At 38.6% G+C, this 19,852-nt stretch overlaps 1 protein-coding gene across 28 annotated transcripts in view; it reads left to right on the forward strand.

Moving 5' to 3' along the window:
* Positions 1–19,852, forward strand: part of kcnma1a (potassium large conductance calcium-activated channel, subfamily M, alpha member 1a) — a 150,609-nt gene that overhangs the window by 88,594 nt on the left and 42,163 nt on the right. For 17 of the 28 annotated variants that reach the window (XM_084947872.1, XM_084947880.1, XM_084947881.1 and 14 more), the window contains exons 6-17: positions 3,592–3,667; positions 5,056–5,131; positions 6,359–6,529; positions 8,084–8,175; positions 13,647–13,757; positions 13,857–13,962; positions 14,347–14,429; positions 14,516–14,585; positions 15,481–15,636; positions 16,105–16,214; positions 16,403–16,471; positions 17,611–17,622. In XM_084947872.1, coding sequence (XP_084803998.1) covers positions 3,592–3,667; positions 5,056–5,131; positions 6,359–6,529; positions 8,084–8,175; positions 13,647–13,757; positions 13,857–13,962; positions 14,347–14,429; positions 14,516–14,585; positions 15,481–15,636; positions 16,105–16,214; positions 16,403–16,471; positions 17,611–17,622 — 1,132 coding nt within the window. Of the gene's footprint in view, positions 1–3,591; positions 3,668–5,055; positions 5,132–6,358; positions 6,530–8,083; positions 8,176–8,267; positions 8,360–13,646; positions 13,758–13,856; positions 13,963–14,346; positions 14,430–14,515; positions 14,586–15,480; positions 15,637–16,104; positions 16,215–16,402; positions 16,472–17,610; positions 17,623–19,852 lie in introns of all 28 variants that reach the window. The other 11 variants (XM_084947861.1, XM_084947885.1, XM_084947883.1 and 8 more) reach the window with 3 other exon arrangements.

Consider the following 19,852-nt stretch of genomic DNA (forward strand, 5'->3'; position numbering starts at 1 on the left):
AGTGTAGGTGAAGTCTCAGATGTGATAGCGTGAACAGATATTTGTCCACAAAGTCTCACAAAGTGTTAAACGCAAGACAAAATACCACACGCACAGATGTACAACATAACACAAACACAGATGCTTCACACTAATTGAGAAAAATGTGTTCTGCAGCCACCTGCATCGCAGCATCACTGTGTGTTTGGTGGCATGTCTGATATTTACAATCTGAAAGCCAAATTTGCGAAGTATTTGTTGATGTTGTCACATCAGTTTTATGTCAAAACGCTGGCTGCTATGTTTTGTGTTGTAAGTGCAACACAGCATTTCTGTCTTTGCCAGTCTAACAAATATACAGTTTCAGTTTGTGGAGCGTAGTCATTTGTTTTTATGTACAATTTTGTTTGTTATTGTTAAACAGGTGTGAATCACTGCATCCAAAGCCAATGCGAAAAGGCAAAACACAGTGAGGTCAGTTAGGATTACATGTGTGCAGTATGAATTACGATCCACACCATCAGTTGGATTTTTTTTTATACTAAAGTAAAATTAGAATACTACTTAAGTAGGCTAAAAGTGATATAAACAAAACATATTTAAAGTAGTTGAAGTAAAACTTTCAAGAATCATCTGTATAAATGATATCATAGTATAATACTTGAATTTATTGATTCATACATTTAATGTTGCAGCTGTTGTTGACCTGTTGTTACACCATATATGGCTAGATTTCTTGATATATCAGCGAAATAATACACATCTAAAGCTTTAAAATAAATGGGGTGGAGCCGAAACTACAATAATTGCATCCATCATGTAGTGGAGTAAAAACAGGAAGCAGTATAACACCAAGGGGAGTATTACTTTTTTTCAATAGGATATCAGCTTCTATGAAAACATGATTTGTGGTCATTAAAAAATATGAAATTTAAACTTATGTTGCTAATTTATTTTTCTTAATTAATATTAAGTTTAATATTGTCCATTTGTTCATCTGTTTTATTATTCATTGACATTATTTATAGATGGTCGTTGTTACAACTAAAGAAAACTAAAAATAAACTAAAAAGCATTATTTATATATACATGTATCTGTGTTGCTGCACGACATGACAGGGTGAGGCAGGGCCATCATGGACAGGAGAAATGCAATTTTGTTTGATATAATCGTTCAGCTGCTTATCACAAACATCTAATCAGCCACACGACATGACAGTAACTCGGTGCATTTAGACATGGTCAAGAAAACCTGCTAGTAGCAACTGATCATCATTTAAACACCACAGTCTATCTGAGTATTGTTGGTGAACATGGCCATTCCTTTATGACCACGGTGTGCCCATCTTTTGCTTATCTGCTTCCAGCAGAATAACGCACCGTGTCACAAAGGTTTCTTGAACACAGCAGTGAGTTCACTGTACTCAAATAGCCTCTGCAGTCACCAGATCTCAGTCTAATAGACCACCTTTGGGATTTAGTGGAAATTAAGATGTGTATCCCCCAGTCACGTCTGTCCCGTTTGTAGCAACCGAAAATAAAATAAATTCATAATTATAATAAAGGTCAATCAAATTGACCAATATGGCAAGGCCATGATGATCCACTTGGTAAAATAAATCCGCTTGGCATCTTTCTTGGCCTTAAGACAACAATTCTGATGGCTAAAGATCCAAACGGGACACACAAAAAAAAAAAAAAAAAAAAAAGATGTGTATCTTGTGCAGATGACTGTAAATTCAACTGTGTGATGCTATCATGTTAGTATGGCTCAAAAAGGAATATTTTCCAGCACCTTGCTAAATTTGTGCCAAGAGGCATTAAGGCAGTTATGAAGAGAAAAGCGAGTCCAACTTAGTACTAGCAAGGAGTACTTTACAAAGGAGCTGGTGAGTGTATTTAAAATTTGTTGTTGTTGTTTGGGTTTAAAAGAACAAACAGGTTTTTGCAAAAGTACAATATCAGGTCTCTTTCAGATTTCAGTCCCATTCTGGGCCATAAACATGAGAAAATCACAGCTTCAGATGCCAGAGATGCAAAGTGATTACTGAGGGTCATGAGAATATAATCTGGATTTTATGTCGTCTTGTTGCTTCCAGCTCCAGAGGGAGTCTTTCCTTTGATTCTGCTAAAATACCTGGAGCTGGAGGATTCATGTGTGTCTGTTTAAAAAAAAAAAAAAAAAAGTTTCAGGAATTTATGCCCTAAATACATGTTTACATGGAAGTGTAGATTCCTTATCTGTAGTCCTAATCTGACAGAGATGGGTTTTGTTTTTGTTTTTTTACTTTGTTTTTTACTGTCAGACGGAGTTGTTTGAAATTTTGTTGTGAAAATAGGTCTCTCATTTTATGTACGGATTATTGTTTTTGTTCTGCTTTATTTTCATCTCTGTTAATCCCTGGCATGGTTCAGACTTTTTTTGAAAGGTTTGACACAGCTGTGTGTTGATGGAGACGTGGCTTTATAGGGGTTAGTAGTAAATCACTAAAAGGGGCAGGAGAAAGGTAAATCTGTTTGGGTTGTGGGGATTAAAGGCACTGTAACAAAAAATGAGAAAAAACCAATTATATTAGAGCTGACATTTTGCTCACAGAGACGCTCTCTGATGCGACTGACATGGAAAACCTATACAACTGCAGCTGAATGCACGGAGACCAATGATTTAACATCAACAGAAGCAACATTGTCCTATCAAGGAAGCCTTTCTTTTTAAAGCCTTTTCTTTGGTTATTTTACTAGGAATACTTAAAGACCCTAAATATTTGAGGATTACAGACTTCTTGACCTGAAGTCAAGTCCCAAGTACTGGATTTGGTCCAAAAACAATGATTCCTCCTAAACTGCTTGTGTACCGTCGTACGCACAGTGATGTAAATTTGCAAACCCTCCAAGAGACATGGAGGCGAAAGAAGTCTTGTGGCGATCTTTTTCAGAATGGATACAGGGTGAGGCAGGGCCATCATGGACAGGAGAAAAAGGGAAGCCAGACAGGACTTTACTATTCTGTTTGGTCCTGTTTACACATTCTCTCCAACTGGGGTAAGAGCCTTAGGTTAAGTGTAATACGTGAGATTGGTTCATCAGAATCATTGATGTGCCTGTGACAACCTTATATTCGTGGGGTCTGATTGTATAATTTCAGTAGGAATTTTTATCACTGACATAAATCAATGTATGCTTGTTCTATGGGATTGGACCTGTTATATAAAAAGACAATGAGGCAGTTGCCACATTGCTCTATAATCCATAAGGGACCTGCTCTTTGCACTGACACTCACGGCTTAAAATGTTCCTTCTAACTTGGTTGAATTCATGAAACACCATAATTATTTAGAAAATGTGCTATTTATTTATTTATTGATGTATTATTTTTGTTTTGTTTTCTTGTATGTTATAAGCTACATTTGATGATTTGGATGATGTTGCTCTGTACTGTGCCTAAATGCTGTGGTAACATGTGGGCTGCATCACTAGCTGATCTGCCAACATGCAGAACCTCATGTTGTTTGAACTCAGGACGATGTCTGCACAGGTGCTGTCTCTACAGTTCCCTCCTGTCAGTGCATGTTACATGTTGATATGTCTCTCTGTTCTTCTCTGTTCACGCAGGTTTAAGATTCCTGAGAGCACTAAGATTGATACAGTTCTCAGAGATTTTGCAATTCTTAAATATCTTGAAAACAAGGTAAGACAAGTGTTTTCTTTTTTTCATTTACAAAACACACACATACCTTGACAATAGAATTTTTACTATTAAGACCAACCTATCACCTAGAGTCTTAAATAAATATGCTTTGCTTATCAGGACATAATACAAATCATCTGGTCCTTATCAGTTCTTAAAATTTAGTAAATATCTTCTCAGATAAACAGCAAGCAGCATAATAATATAGCCATACCATAGTTCACACAAATTAGGCCAAAATACAGAAGCGGTGTATAAACAATTAGGTAAATACTTCGATATATATATTAAGAAGGTAAGTGGTGACCAGTTGCCGCTAATCAAATGTACTTGATTAACTCATTAACTTAATCATCAGCAAGTGTGAGGACCTCTATAAAAGCACGTATTTTGGCAGTTTGCTGGTCTGGAGCATTCGATGCCAAGACATCAGCAATGATCTTAAAGAAGTAATCCAGTATTCTACGGGGATGAAGGTCATTCACAGCTAGAATACTTTCAAGACAGTTGGCAATCATCCCAGGAGTGAACATCTCAGCAAAAAAAAAAAAGCTACACCTCAGACTCTACAGCCTGCTAAATGTTGAAGTTCATGTCAGTGCAATTTTAAAAAAAAAAGACTGAACAAGAGTGGCTTGTTTTGGGCAGATGAAAGCAAGATGGACATGTTTGGGCATAATGCACAGTGCCACATTTGAAAACCAAACATCAGCTGTCAGCACAGTGGAGGAGGGCTGATGCTTCGGGCTTGTGTTGCAGGGACAGGACCCGAGCACCTCGCAATCATCGAGTGGCACATTAAGCAATCTGTATACCCAAGTATTCTGGAGTATAATGTGAGGCCACCTATCCAGCATATAAAACTTGGCCCAAACTGGCTTATGCAACAGGACAGTGATCCCAGAAAGGCAAATGTGCAACAGAATGGCTGAAAAAGAAACAAATTCCCCAAACCTTAATGAACTGAAGCAATATTTAAAGAAGAGTGGGCCAAAATTTCTGCACAGTGATTTTTGTGAAATAAATGACGACACAGTGTAATATAAGTGTTCTTCATCTGAGGTTGCATTAACCTAATTTTAAAACCTGGTGGGGATTAAATGATATTTTTTATTATGTTAAACGTTGAACTGAAAGATTGGGGACTTTCTTTTTTACCATGAGTGTGTGATGAACACTGTGGTTGATTTGGAGTAAACAAAAGGAAACAATAGATAATAGGGAACAAAATTCTGACATTTTTATTCAACCTGATTTCCTTACAACTATTGTAAGATGTAAAAAAAAAAAAAAGCTTTGTTATATATATGAATAAAACAAATCTCTTTTTTTCTGTCACTGGTCTCGCCGCCTTAAATGAGTTTTATTTTTTTTTCCACTCTGTGCAGCAATTCCATCAAGCTGGTGAACCTGTGTTCCATCTTCATAAGCACATGGCTCACAGCTGCTGGATTCATACATTTGGTAAGTGGACAGATGTGACGGCCAGTGGCATCCAGAGTTAAATGTTCCAGAAAGAATGATACTGTAGTGAACTAACTGTAACTACCTCACTGACACAAGTGTGACACCTAGCGCTTTCAGTGAGTCTGATAGTATGAATAAAGAGCCTAAATTAATGGTATTTGCTAGTAAAAAATTCAATTTCTCCAAGTTTAAAACATTGCTGTGTGAAATACTTGATATCACATGTGGATAGGGCACTATCTGCTGTGCCACTAAAACTTAGGAGGCAGCATAATTAAAGAAATTTTAGTGACTTTAACTTTAATGTACATAAAATATATCAGGGATATTAAAGCCAAACCCTATCTGTGTAAATAGCTTATGTTTTTTCTGTAGGCCAAATTTTAACTAACTGTCAGAAAGCAAATAACCAGCATGTTATGTGTGTGAATCATCAGTATTTTCTGAAAGATCAGCTCAGATTTTTATATTAAATTTATGCCTGGAATTTCCATGTGATCTGTATTCAGATTTATTATTTAGACCTGTTATTGAAATCTACTCTTGTTATCTCGGCTAAACTCTCACATGAATCCCATCTGAATGGAGAAATTGGTGACACGTGTCACATTCCAGGACAGGTGAAGCGTTCCTCTTTTTTTTTTGCACTTCTTGTAGTTATTATCAGGCTTACTTCCAGTGGCGGGAAAAAGTAGTTGTGTTGAACAAAGCAGATTTTTTTCATGTGATCACGCTGCATGACTTGCTTTTATTCCTGCCTGAGATCATTTCTACTAAATTAGATTTCTGCATATATGTCATTTTAATACTCATCACATGTAGGATGCGTGTAAATTGTAAATAGGGTTTTTAACCCTTGGAACTTTCATGTGAACCAAAATTAGGGATGTGGTATTTAATATTACAAACACATAAAATGGAGCATAAAATTGCCTCCTCCTTCACCTTCCCTTTATTCTGATCAAAGTGTTGGTTTCAGTTAAGCCAGATGCTTTTAAAGTGAAAATCCGTACTCATGAGGTATTAAATGATTTTACCACTAGATGGTAGTCAAGGCTCACTAAATGAAGACGAGGTCACAAAGTGAAATGAATGCTGGCACACTTGCAGCTGGATTTAATCAAATCTCAGGAAACTGTTTCTTTTTAGAAAAACTCTGTTTACAAATTGGTTGTGCGAATTGTATCTAATGATCCTTCTGCATCACTCCCTTGTCAATTTTAGGTGGAAAACTCAGGGGATCCTTGGGAAAACTTCCAAAATTCCCAGTCACTATCATATTGGGAATGTGTCTACTTGCTGATGGTGACTATGTCTACAGTGGGCTACGGGGATGTCTATGCAAGAACCACCTTGGGGCGCCTCTTTATGGTCTTCTTCATCCTTGGCGGTTTGGTAAAATCAGACTTTTTATTCTCCCTATATCCCATTTTCCCTTTAAATTCCTGCCTGCCCCCGTCAATAAACTGTTTAGAACTGTCTAAAATGTCTAAAAATAAAATAAATAAAATGTGATGTTAATATTTAGAATGATCTATACTGTATAACATGTTAGTGTAGTGTTTTTATATTGTTAGAACTATATTGCCTAGACAGTACATGCTATATCTTTGTCACAGTGTAGTTGTATCCTTCTGTTTAGCCTACTGTATCTTGTCTCCTGGAGTCACAGATCATTGTGCTCCTTTGTCTTCTTCCCCCTATGTGTCCTCCCTATATTTGTTTGATTAGATTATAAGCTTTTGTCTGATGATGTTGTTATTCTTTTAAAAGCAGTTGCGGTTTCAGGACACCCCTCCTTCCGTGTCTTTTCCCACAATTCCAACAAACACAGGGGCAGGGAGATGAAGCTTAGGCCAGCCTGAATGTTACCATAGCAACGGCAGCTTCCCACAACCTGCCCTCTTGCCTTCCTCTGATCTAACGTCCTGTTGGGCTGACACTAGTACAGTAACTCACATGTAAACACGCATGAACGCAAACACCTGTAAGCACTCAAACACACGCTCGCATACAGAAGAGCGCGCACGCCCTTCGTCTTCGCTCACAAAGACTGGAGGATTTAGCCAAATTCTGTACAAAGACAGCTATCAGTATGCACTGATGACCTACAGCTGTGTGGATGTGTACCATATTGTGACCATGGTGATAGATTGCAAAGTTTTCTTAGTGCTGCGAGTTCTGGAAGTCTTTAGGCGAATACCTCCGCCTTCTTCCTCTCAGCAGCAGTGGCTTAGCAATGACTCCAGGGTGAAGGTATGCTGAAGCCAAGGATAAAATCAAACTCACATAATGTCACACTATTCCTGGTAATGTAACAGTACATTTTTTACAGGCATGAGTGAAGTATGCTTTTACCGAGCAAGGGCATCTCTGTGTTGCTAACTGTAGATGCAAGCCTACGCGAGTAACGCCAGCGAGTATACGCCACTGGTAAGCAGTGAGCTTAAACATAACTCTGTGCTGGGACGACAAGCTGTCAACCTTTGCAAAATGCATCCAGCTCATTTTCTAGCCCAACAAATGAGTCTTAATGTGTTTTGCAGCTGTGGACCATCAGGTGTGCCTATTCAAATCAACCTGCCAGGTCATCTGTGTTTGTTGGACAAAACATGGCACATAGGTTTTTATTCTTCCTCAGCTTTTTTTCAAAGAAAGGTTTTGGGTGTTAATTGCAGACTGACTAGCTGTCAGCTGTAACAAAATTATTGCCCACTAACCAAACCCGTTCTGAACTTTTAAACACTGGGGCTACTTCTTTTTTCCCTCCACTGATTTTTGTGAACTTTAGGGAGTCTCTCCAGGTAATGAGAGCGATGGGATTTACAGGCTAATATTTTTTTTATATCCTCAGAAATCTGGATTCACGCACCAATCGCTCCACAACCCACTCTGCGCCATACTAGTCTCTTTTTTAGTCTCTTCTTCTGTCTTCTATCTTCTCCTTAGGCCATGTTTGCCAGCTACGTCCCTGAAATCATAGAGTTAATAGGAAACCGCAAGAAATATGGTGGTTCCTATAGTGCGGTTAATGGGAGAAAGTAAGTATTCCAGATGGTTCTGCTGTTTTTCTGTGTGCGGTAGAACCCTCTCTGCATGCTTTTTTCTTTTTTTTTCTATTCCATGCATGTAGGCCATGTTTGCTCGCTACGTGCCAGAAATTGCTGCTCTCATCCTTAATCGGAAGAAATTCGGAGGGAGTTATAACTCGACACGAGGCAGAAAGTAAGTTGAAATCCAGACAAGGTGTGGTTGTGTGACTAAGGTACACCTCCAGAAGTTGGTAGTTACTGGGGGTTAGTTAACTTGACTTTTTTAGAATGGTAAAGTTTAAACGCAGTTAAAGTAAAGGTACATTATGTCAAGTCACACTGCGTGACTGGAGACCTTGGCCAATAGGACACACATGTCCATGCCCTTTAATTCTCTCTTTCAGTCTTTCTCTTTCAGTCTTCTTCCTCTGTCTGCCTTTATCTATCCTCCATTCAAAGCTTTCCTAAAGTCATTTGTGTGCTTTTCATTTTCTTTCTGTGTCCTCCTTGAAACATCCTGTGTTGCGCTTTAATTTAATTTGGAAAATAGAGCTTTCATGACTATTACACTTTAGCCTAACAGGAAACTAACCTGTGGTGCTTCTATTTAATGTAACGTGCCCAGTGTGTCTCATCAATACAGGCTAGCCTACAGGGATGAATTAGGATCCAAATCAAAAAGCAACAAAACAGTCATGAAATCCCTACTATCCGCTTTTAAAGCATTTTCTCACAAGAAAATAGAAAGATTTAAACATCTGCAAGTGCATTATTATTGGTGGTCTTTTTTTTCAAGAATCATCAATCTCAATGAGCATTGCAGGATACAATTTCTTTTCTTGTTTTTCTCTTTACTTTTGCTTTTTTTTTTATTATTATATGCATTTTTTTCCCTGCTTGAATTTGTTTTGCATGCTTTGTGGAATTACTTTTTTCCTTAACTGCATCATATCGGGCATGTTCTCTATGACCTGCAGTCTTGTGGCTTTGTCATTAATTGCTAAATGGATGATAAAGTCATCCTTCTGTTGTCTGTCATTGCTAGCGCATCGCATCATCAATGCTTGACATTACTCTGGCCCTGATCTTCAGTCAGCTCCCACACCCTGAATGCTGGATGCCTCGTTCCCATTGGAGGCTTTCAATTGCTTTTGGCTTGCTTTGCCTGCTTGGTTCGTTGATGCCCGCCTGGTTCTTATGTGTGTGTGGTGGTGGTGATGGTGGACTTTGTCTCTGGAGGCTCTCATATTTATGTAAATGTGCGACTGCCCTCTTGCAGCCGAGGCTCCAGTACACTGTGAAGTATATGTGACACTGTGGTTATTATAGTGTTTGTACAAACGTACCACAATACTTATTGTGAAGTTCTCTTCTCCTCTTCCCTCCTTGTGGCTCAAACCTTGAAATATTCAGCACACAGATTTAAATTAATCCAAAAGGAGCGTATACAGAACAGGGAAAGTGCTCTTTTCATTGTCCTCCGTCTCTTTTCTTCTAATTTTGTACAGCAGCCAGCATCTGCTACTATCTGCTGTCTACTCTTTCTCACTCTGTTTCTCTTTCCAATCTCACCCCCACCAGTTTCAGTCATTCTGTTCAGCGGAGCAGATTCTGAGGAGTCAGCAGTAGAACAAGACGTTAGGGGGAAAAAAAGCCTTTGTGCAGTAACGTTTGCCTGTCATTGAGATAAGATTGATGAAATGTTATGTTTGGCCAGTGACCTCAACCCAGGCTCACAGATGGGTGCTGAGAGAAGCCCTTGTCAAAATCGTGGATAGTTTCTCCAACACACTTTATTTTCTCCATCCACACCCCCCTTCCATGTCTCCTTCTGGTTAGAGTGCGAACATATTGTAACAATCGGAAGATATTCATCAAAGACTCAAGAGCAGCTACAGACTTTTACATTCTCATTTGGATATGTGCTTATAGGACGTAATGCAAATGAAAAAGTGGTTTGCCATGTGGATTTAGGATTTTCATTGGGCTTCAGTGCATTATCACTTCGCAGCTATCAGCCCACAATCCTCCAAATCTTGGAAATAAGATTAGGGGATTACACGTATCTGACTGATTACAGAGCTCACAAACAATGAAGTCATGATACATAGTGAAGTTTATTAAATGTAGCCCTCATTTCATCTCTGGGCCTGGCTGCTGTCATTTGAACCAGGCCTTCAAAACTTATTTGGAAGTGAAAGGTACTCACATTGGATCTGAACTGGATTTCTGTTTCATGCTAGCGTTGCTTATAGTACTCTGTGTAGTGTAGCATACACCCGTGAGCGTAATGACAGCTCTCAGCCTGTGTGCGCTGATATAATAATGACAAGTGTTGCGTTCTGTTGGCGCCCACTGCACTCGGGGCTCTGTGGTTTCCATTATGACTCTATGGTTTCCATTAGCCCCAACTTCAAGAGAGGACTTGGCATGAAAACTGGCTTCAACCCTGGCTGAACTCTGACACACAACTTTGAAAGTCCTCCATCGAGGCTACAAACTTGAAGCGTGCAGACTCGGAGACTGTCAGTGTCAGGAATTAACATGTATTTGCATATTCACAAAACATGCACCTAGTTGAGGTTCCAACACAATTTCATATAATTACACAATGACAAAATGCACTAAGTACGTTATGTCTGTGAGCTTAATTTGATTGGCTAGTGTTGGTAACATTTCACCTAGCTGATTCTTGGCACTAAACACAGGAGATGGTGTTTATTCCTCCCTTTCTTTAAGTTCCCTGAAAGGTGATACACCAAAAAAGGGAACACAGATTTTGAAACTGCAACATTTTCATAAAGATGATTCTTGCAGTAAGTTTCATCACCCTAAGGATTAGAGCAGTACCAAGTGAGTGACCTCTGTTGCTGACGTTTGAGCTCTGTGTTTGTTCGCTGTGTACTAAGTGTATCCCCAGTGACATCGTGAGATGTTTCCTGGCTGCATGTTCTTGTGTGCATGCTCTGTAAAACCCATTGCATTGATTAATGTGACTCTGTGCCACACCTTTTTTAGTTTCTGGGTTGTTGTCTATGGTTTCTTGTTAAAAGAAAGAAACCTGTTCCCTCGAAGTGCTATGTTTATTTGTTTTCCTTTGATTCTTTCTGTATATGTCTAGCTAAAACTGTAGTGCACAATCAGGTTGACTAAAAAGGGAGATATTTAGTTTTTGGGTAATTATAAATGGTTGAATTATCTTTAATATCTTCCCCCCCTGTCCTGTTTAACTAGCTTATGATCTTGGTATTCAGCTTGATGCCTTTTTTGGCACAGAGATAGAGAGGGAAACTAAGTAGAAGCAGGAAACTTTTAAGGATATCAAGTTAATATTTCCATCTTAAATATAAGGACCTAAATTAGTGGCGTGTTCAAGATGTGGAAGAAAAGTTTGCTTCCCTGATTAAAAACCTATTTAGAAAAATGCACATTTACACTTCCAAGTTTGTGCTTAAGATCCACAACCTCCATTGAACCCACATGAATCAAATAATTTGCCTTATAAATCTTTAAACTTCCTCTACCCTCGGACGAGCATCGGGATACTTGAATAGGAAAACATGACTGATTGTGTGTGTGGGGTTTTTTTTTATTTATTTTTTTAACATTTCATAAAATGAGAGACTTCTTGTGCCAGATACTGCTGGCTGCCCACAGACATCCCAGCTCATCAGCTTGTAAGACCACACGGCCCTTTGCTCAGCTCTGGCCAACCATGCAATCACGACCGCTCATTAGATTCTCTTAAAGGACAGACGCAACATCTGCGAAGAACATTATATCCTGTAACATCCACAAACTGTCATTCCCTCAATATGCCCGTCGCATTACTTTGCCAAGTCCACATCAGTTCAGGTACAGGGCAGAAGAACACTCAATGATCTGGACTATGGTTCTCATCTAACATCAATAAATATCTTTGTTCCCTTTAAACCTGCCAAACTGATTCAGGTTTCAATAATGCTTTATACAGCTTTAGACATCAACTTTAAAGGCCAGTCTGTTCACCACGAGTCCCTTCTTGTGTGTAAGCGCTTGATAATAGATTGATTATAGAAATCTGTCCTACAAATGTACATGGATGATAAGAACTTGGACTTCAAACAAATATGACCACCAAATTTTTTTTTAATTTTATTTATTTTTGGAAAAAGTAACTCGATACACCTTGTGTTAAGTGCAAAGCTGTCCAGTACCCAGGCACTCAAAAACTAAAGTGGTTCAATTGTCTCTTGGCACATCAAGTGGTGGATAAGGCCATTGTCATTACACAGATTGCCTTACAGGTCTCCATAGGGTAATTAGGGTGTCTGCCGAGTGTCCACACTAATCTATGTCAGTATTCGGTCTGGGTTTTACTGTGCAAGGCTTGGCAATAAGACTTCACAAATGACATTTAGCACTAAGTCCAGCAGAGTAGCTCAGCTTACCATAGTGCAAATTAATCTTATGAAGGGTTTTAAATCCACATTAGCGTGATTGAATTAAATCAGAATTAGTGAATGCTCGTGCTTAAAGTCCCTTTAATACCAACAGCCATGACTATGACTTTATTAGGAAGAAAAAACGAGATAAAGTAGTAAGATAACCTAATATAACAGGATAAAATGCAATGGAAATATGTAAAATAAAGGCAATGTTTTTTTATTAACACCAATATTAGAATTCTTAGATTTAGGATGTTAAAATATTCGAGTTACAGAAGCACCACAAGTTTATTTGCTGGGACAATGTCCATCCAAACTGCCCCGAGTGTCCTTAAAACTGGCATAAATGTGAAGCTGACCTGAACTTGATCGCTTTATATTGTCATCAGAAGATAAACAGGGACACAACCTCAAACCTCAAACCGTTCCAAACCCTTCTCACTCCCTTACGGCTGTAATCAGCCCCGTACAGCTTCTGACAGATCCCTCTGCTGTAATGCACTACCGAATCTTGCCAGAGACCTGTCAAAAACTCCGAGGCCCTGTTTACAATTCTTGTCAACCACAGGCCTCCAAATCATTTTGAGAGTTTTAGTAATGCTCTGTGTAAAAGCACAAGCATATTGATGTACATGTCTTTGTCAACATCTATTCAGCTCACAAAGGGGCGGTTTGGCTGAAGGGACAATTTTTTTTTATTGAGAACGGATGACAGTCCAACCACTGTGGGCTGTGTGATTATATCTTAGATTTTTTTTTTTCCAAGTGGTCGCGAGTTGAGTGTTTGATTGTACTTGTCGTGCAGAATTTAACCACTTTCATTGCATCGAGAAAAAAATATTCACTTTTATGGCAAAAATGATAATTCGGTTAGTTGTTTGCTTTGAAAAGACATTTCTTGACATGTGTATATATATATTTTTTTCAGTCTTTATTTGAGTTAGATGTTAGAGTGCTTTGGTTTGACTGATTATCTCTGGGAGACATGCCAGTGTCTGCAGTGATTTATGTTGCCCACTCAAGATGATTTCTTCACCCCCCTCCCCCTTTCAGGCACATTGTGGTCTGTGGTCATATTACCCTCGAAAGTGTCTCCAACTTCCTCAAAGACTTCCTACACAAGGACAGGGATGATGTCAATGTAGAAATTGTTTTTCTCCATAAGTAAGTTAATTTTGTCTTTCTCACCCTTTGTAGCTTAGCAACAAACGAACTATTGCATAGGAGCTATATTTATGTGCTAACCCATCTTCTTTTTTTTAGTATTTCCCCTAATCTTGAGCTGGAAGCCTTGTTCAAACGCCATTTTACCCAAGTAGAGTTCTACCAGGGATCGGTTCTCAACCCTCATGATCTGGCCCGAGTGAAGGTACCGGCTGGTGGCGAGACTCCTGGAGCGATGAAAATCCTTAACATTTTTGACAGCTGTTGTTGAACTTAAGAGTAGAAACATTTTTCACAGATTAGCTACAGTTGTGTGCGTCACTGATTAGCAGGCTGTAAACTTATTACTGTATAAATTCAGCTGACAAAGAGAGTAAAGGAAAAATGCAGAAGAATGATAATCTAATGATATCCATTTCAATTTTTTAACCAAAATATATCAGGACAGAAGAAAGAAATAAAATACTTTTTTTTTTGTTGTTGTTGTTGAGCAGATTTAAACCATCTGGTATATTGGATATTTTTTTTATTAAATACAGACGTGCTCTTTAATGTTGTCATATTTGTTTCTTTGGTACTTTACACATAGATCGAGTCAGCAGATGCCTGCTTAATCCTAGCCAACAAGTATTGTGCAGATCCTGATGCTGAAGATGCCTCCAACATCATGAGGTATTCTCTCCTCTGGACAATCAGTAACAACTGGCTTGCGGAGGTGTTATGTTTCCTTGCTCACTTTATCTGCCTGTTTTTCAAAGGGTCATTTCCATCAAGAACTATCACCCCAAGATCAGAATAATCACACAGATGCTGCAGTATCACAATAAGGTGAGACGTCTCGGTGCCCTGCATTGTGTAGTGTATGTTTGCTTCACTTCACCTTGGCCACTCTCCAACCTTCCCTCACAGAAAGATTATGGCTGCAGTAAAATGGCAATCCTGTCAGCTTGAGAGCTATGTGGTGCTTTTAAGGATTCATGGTAACTTTGACATATAAGTGACTTTTTAAAGGATCCACTGGCTCAGCTGCTTACATGCTGTGCATGCTCCTGAAGAATGGACCTCACTTTTTTTAAATGAAGAATTAATAGAGCAGCACTTAGCATGGTAAATAGTATTACAGGAGAAAATATGAGCTTTTGAAAATGTGTCTTTTATATTTAATAATTGTGTGTCTGAATCACTGCATCTGTCATATGACATGGCAAGGAGATATGCAAATATGTAGGCCTATATATTTTTTTTAATTCCTGTGTATGATGCCCTTTATGTATGGAAACTGGTACACAAACTGAGACTTGTACATTGTAAGGGATTTACCCAGGATGCTAACTTTTCTAGTAGTTAGCTGACTTTAGGAAAGGAACAGCTCTACATTTTTAGGATAAGCTAGTTAGCGTTTATTTATTTTATTGTATGCTAAGCTAACTGGCGGTTTATTGTAACTGTTTAATTTAATTTGCATTCACATGTTTGCATTTCAGCTTTGAACTAATTGAGGTAGATCATGTTAATTAGTGGACTTTTGTTATCCTGAATGTTGGATTTCAATACCACTGCATAAAGCCAAGCTAGCTTACCCCAGTTTCCAGTTTTTATGCTAACCCAGTTCCCAGTTCAAGCAGATATGAGGGTTGTATTAATGTTATCTGTTCCAAAAGAAATGTGACTCATATATACAGTTTTCTGTGTTTCTGACCTCTCTAACTTTCATGTGATGAAGGCCCATCTACTGAATATTCCAAGCTGGAACTGGAAGGAGGGTGATGATGCTATCTGCTTGGCAGAGCTGAAGGCAGGCTTCATTGCGCAGAGTTGTCTGGCCCAGGGCCTGTCGACAATGCTAGCCAACCTCTTCTCCATGAGGTCCTTTATTGAGGTAACAGAGTGGACTATTGACGAATGATTTCTCACATTGCATTTTTTGCACATGAGGTGATTTATTAAGGGATTATAGTCTAAATAAGAAGGTTCTCTGCTGACACATGGACTAGGTCTGTCAAACAGTGCATTCCCTAAAAAAATTGACATCTCTGTCCAGAGACGGGCTTCCATTAGTGTGTTTTCAGTCATTCTGGCACATCATATTTTATTGTGTGACATGTCATGTGGAATCTGTTCAGTGTTCTCTGCGGCTTAGAATTGAAGAGGTTCTTGCTTCTATCAAAAAACTGTTCTCATGTCATAAAGATGATAGATCAGCTTATAATGACCAGGCTGATGTTGTGCAGTGGGACATCTGCTGACCAGATTAGGCTGCTTTTGGAAGGAAAACTGTTCTTTTTTCTTACTTTTTTTCTTAACCAACACATGTGACATTTCCCGGTTTCATTTTTCTTTTTATCAGATCGAGGAGGACACATGGCAGAAGTATTACCTTGAAGGAGTGGCTAATGAGATGTACACAGAGTATTTGTCCAGTGCCTTTGTAGGCCTCTCCTTCCCCATGGTCTGCGAGTAAGTATCACTCTTTGATCAACAAGACCACTCTCAATGGTAGGTAGCTTAAAAAATATATAATGCAAAGTAAGAATGACAAAAAAGAGGAGTGTTGGGATGTAAGGCTGTGGATTTTAATGGTTTTTGAACACATCAGTCATCTGCTTATACCCTGCTCTTCTCTAATGAGTGCACTTGTTTTACAGGCTGTGTTACGTGAAACTGAAGCTGTTGCTTATTGCCATTGAATTCAAGTCTGAGCAGAGAGAGAGCAGGTTGGTATAGCGGATCTTTCCGGAGCATCTGATACAGCTGTGATAACAGTGAACTGCACTGTACTTTGCTAAAAGTAGATCTTCTAATAAGATATCTCAATTTTTCTTTTCCTCTCAAGTCCTCTTTGCAGCTTGTTATCTATGCAGTTGATATTCACATCACTTTTCAGATCAATTTGGTGAACACTTGAGCATTATTGTGTCACCATGAGGTACTTCCTATAATAAATAATTCAGTATTTATTTTTTTCTGAGCTATTATCCTCTTTGACAAGCAAATAAATGGGATTGATATTGGCCAAGGATTCGGGTCACAAGCTTTTACGTAAACCTTGCAGGTATGCAGGACAAAAAAAACCTGAAATGTGGTTAAACTGTGATTGGTTTCAGAGAAGTACTAGGTACTGCACTGGATTAACTTCATGTTCACGGTCCTTTTTCAGAGACAAACTTCACACCTAAATAACAAATTTGCTTGACGTTTAAATTTCACGTAATGTGTCTCCTGCACTTTTTACTGTGCTCCTGCTCTGTCTTTATGATTATCACTAACTCTACATGAGTGCTGGTTTTATCACCAATAACGACACAAAATGCATTTTTTCAGTAGTCTCAATTTGCCAAATCCCACTCACCCTTCCCCATTCACCTGTGTCAAATGTTTGTGTACTAACGAGGTTGCATGGTTGATTTAATATTAATTAAAGATGATGTAAATTCTAGTTGATACTAATTGAATATACTTTATATAACCCAGTGGGCTAAATTGTGTCCGTGGTCCAATCACTTTCAAGGTAGTTGAGCTTTTTCTTTTACGTTTTTTTCTTTTTGTACATTTTATAGTGACACCCTAGAATATTTTATTTATACTTTCAAACCTTTTATAAAACATATTCTCTGCCCTTTATGTACTTTTTGTAAAAGATGAATAACTTCAAACACTGTTTTTTCTTCATTTTTATGACTTTGAGTTGCAAGGCCCTCAGCATTGGACAAAAGACAAAGTTGCATCACACGCTGCCATATAATGAAAGCATAGCTTGTAAATGGGCAGAGAAGCATTAGCAACAGTTATATTCTCCTCTTCTTTTATATTCATGATAACTGTTTGATTTGAGATTTTTTCTTGTTGTTTGCAGAAGCCGAAAGCGGTATGCCCTCTACCTTATCTTACTTCCAAAGTTCCACCCAATCGTCACCACTTTAAAGCTTCTGACTTTGGGAGTTTCCCCAAGGATATTTTTCCAAACACTATCTCACAGGCCTCTTTTTCTAACTCCTTTTTTATGGTGTCCCTTGTGCTTAATGCACTAACTTCTTTGCAGGCAGAGAGAGGATAGATAAATTGGACATGTTTGTAGAAGTGCTGTTTTCTTTTCTTTTTTCTTTTTGTCTTTGCTGTTGTCGCTGTACCAAGGCCAAACACTCACCCTCTCCATATCTACCTCTTATTTGATCTTTTCATTTTTGTCCTCAAGCAAACTCCTTTGCTCCTTTAGTTTCTTTCTCTCACACTTTCAGTTCTTTTTCAGTGTCGCTCAGTCGTTACCCTACTGTTTCTTAGCTTTGATGAGCCACGTTTTCCACTCATCGGTGTTTAAAAGTCTTCACCGGAACAGTACAGTGAGGAGTTTCTGTATGCATATCTCAGACATCAGATATGGTGTTGATAGGCACTGATATCCTACAACTTTGGATATAATCTTTAAATAAAATGACTGATTACATGCCACTGCTGTAGGCGGTGATTGATATAGCAGCATGGTTTTTTTTTTTTGTTGTTTTTTTTCATGGTTTTATTATACCAGCAGCACCTCACCAATCTTTGTTTTTTCATGATTTTTTTTAAGACACTAGAAAAGGCATGGAGCTGTTGATTTTTGGATAGCATTGGGTTTATCCAAACTGAAGTTTTATTTATGTGGCCCACATTTCACTCTTGCATTCCATCACCCTCTCATGTCCTCATTCCCAAATGTGTATCCATCTGTGCATGTATGCGCGTCTGCGTATGTGCTATCACCTCGGAAGGGAGAGTTTGTGTTTTGAGTGTGTGTGTGTGCGTGCGAGTGCGGAGTTTTGTGCGTCTCAGCCACCGTGTACAGTCATGCTCGTGCGTCTCTCGAGTAGATGTTCTTAAGTGAGGTCACTTCCTGTCAGTTTGGTGTTTGAGAAACAATCCAACTGCACAGAAGTTACTGCAACCGTCTGCATCTACGTACCTGTCCCTATACCTGTACTGCAGTGGCTATGCCTTTCTGTTTTATTATTGTCCTCTTCATACTGTTTGGTAACTGCATGCTACGACACTATCACATAAAGTGTTTGATGCTTGCCTTGTTGCTCACAATATGAGGTTTTGATGCATCTTCTTGGCTTTTATTCACCAGTTTGCACACGACTCAAGAAAAATGTCTTGGATAGTTACACCTGTAAAATCTCAGATTTGGGCAGCAATGTTTGTGGAACTGTCTTGATTTGATTGGTTTCTTTCTTTTATTTTTGACTAAAAAAGCATGCCAGGTGTAATGCCTGTTAACTTCTCTGGGGGCCATTCAATCTGAGCGTATGTTAGGTGCTATTTTACTTCTTGCAGTATGGAAAGAAAATTCTGATCTGCATGACTGGTGCAATTTGATCACATCCCAATATGTATATGGATTCAATTGCTCCCTTAATAGTTTTTTTTAATTTCCTCCCTAATGTAACCTTTTTCCAGAGCTCAGAGGAAAGATGTTGTGCGATAATATACTTGTTCCCTTCTCCCCCGAATCTAGACCTCACATACTCTTTCAAAATGAATGACTAAAATGCCGTGAATAGTTATTACACGCGTAAGTGTGAATCAAGTTGGTAACACACAATCAGTCGAGCTTTTCTCATTTATCAATGTTGCAAATTTACAAAAGCTTAAAATGTAAACAGAGCAGCGAATGAGACAAAAAATCAGGATCATCTTTCGTCTGGGCTTGTATTTTGAAAGAGTGACCCTTAAAGGTTTGTGGGTACAGTGTTTTGATATCTTACTTCACACTCACTTCATTGATGATTGTTGCCCACAGGTAACCATTAATGACCGGGGTGTGTGTGCGTGTGCGTGTGTGCATATTTGTGTGTGGCGTCTACTTTTTGTCTTAGTCTAATTAATGGGGAATGATACAGCCAATCACTTAAAGTACCCTTGAGTATTAAACCAAATCCCACTTTATCACAAAAGAAGCGAGTAATTATTATTTATTACAGTAACACATTTCTTTTAAATCAAAATATAATGAAAATGATTAAAGCAGTTTGTACTTAACTAGACATGCATTACAAGTATTTGTAATGGAGCAACACATTTGGACCAGTCTTATTTTCCCCTAGCAGAGTCTAGAGCAG

This window comes from Perissodus microlepis, chromosome 13 (genome assembly GCF_051167445.1).
Source record: "Perissodus microlepis isolate ML-2025 ecotype Zambia chromosome 13, ASM5116744v1, whole genome shotgun sequence".
Taxonomy (NCBI): Eukaryota; Metazoa; Chordata; class Actinopteri; order Cichliformes; family Cichlidae; genus Perissodus; species Perissodus microlepis.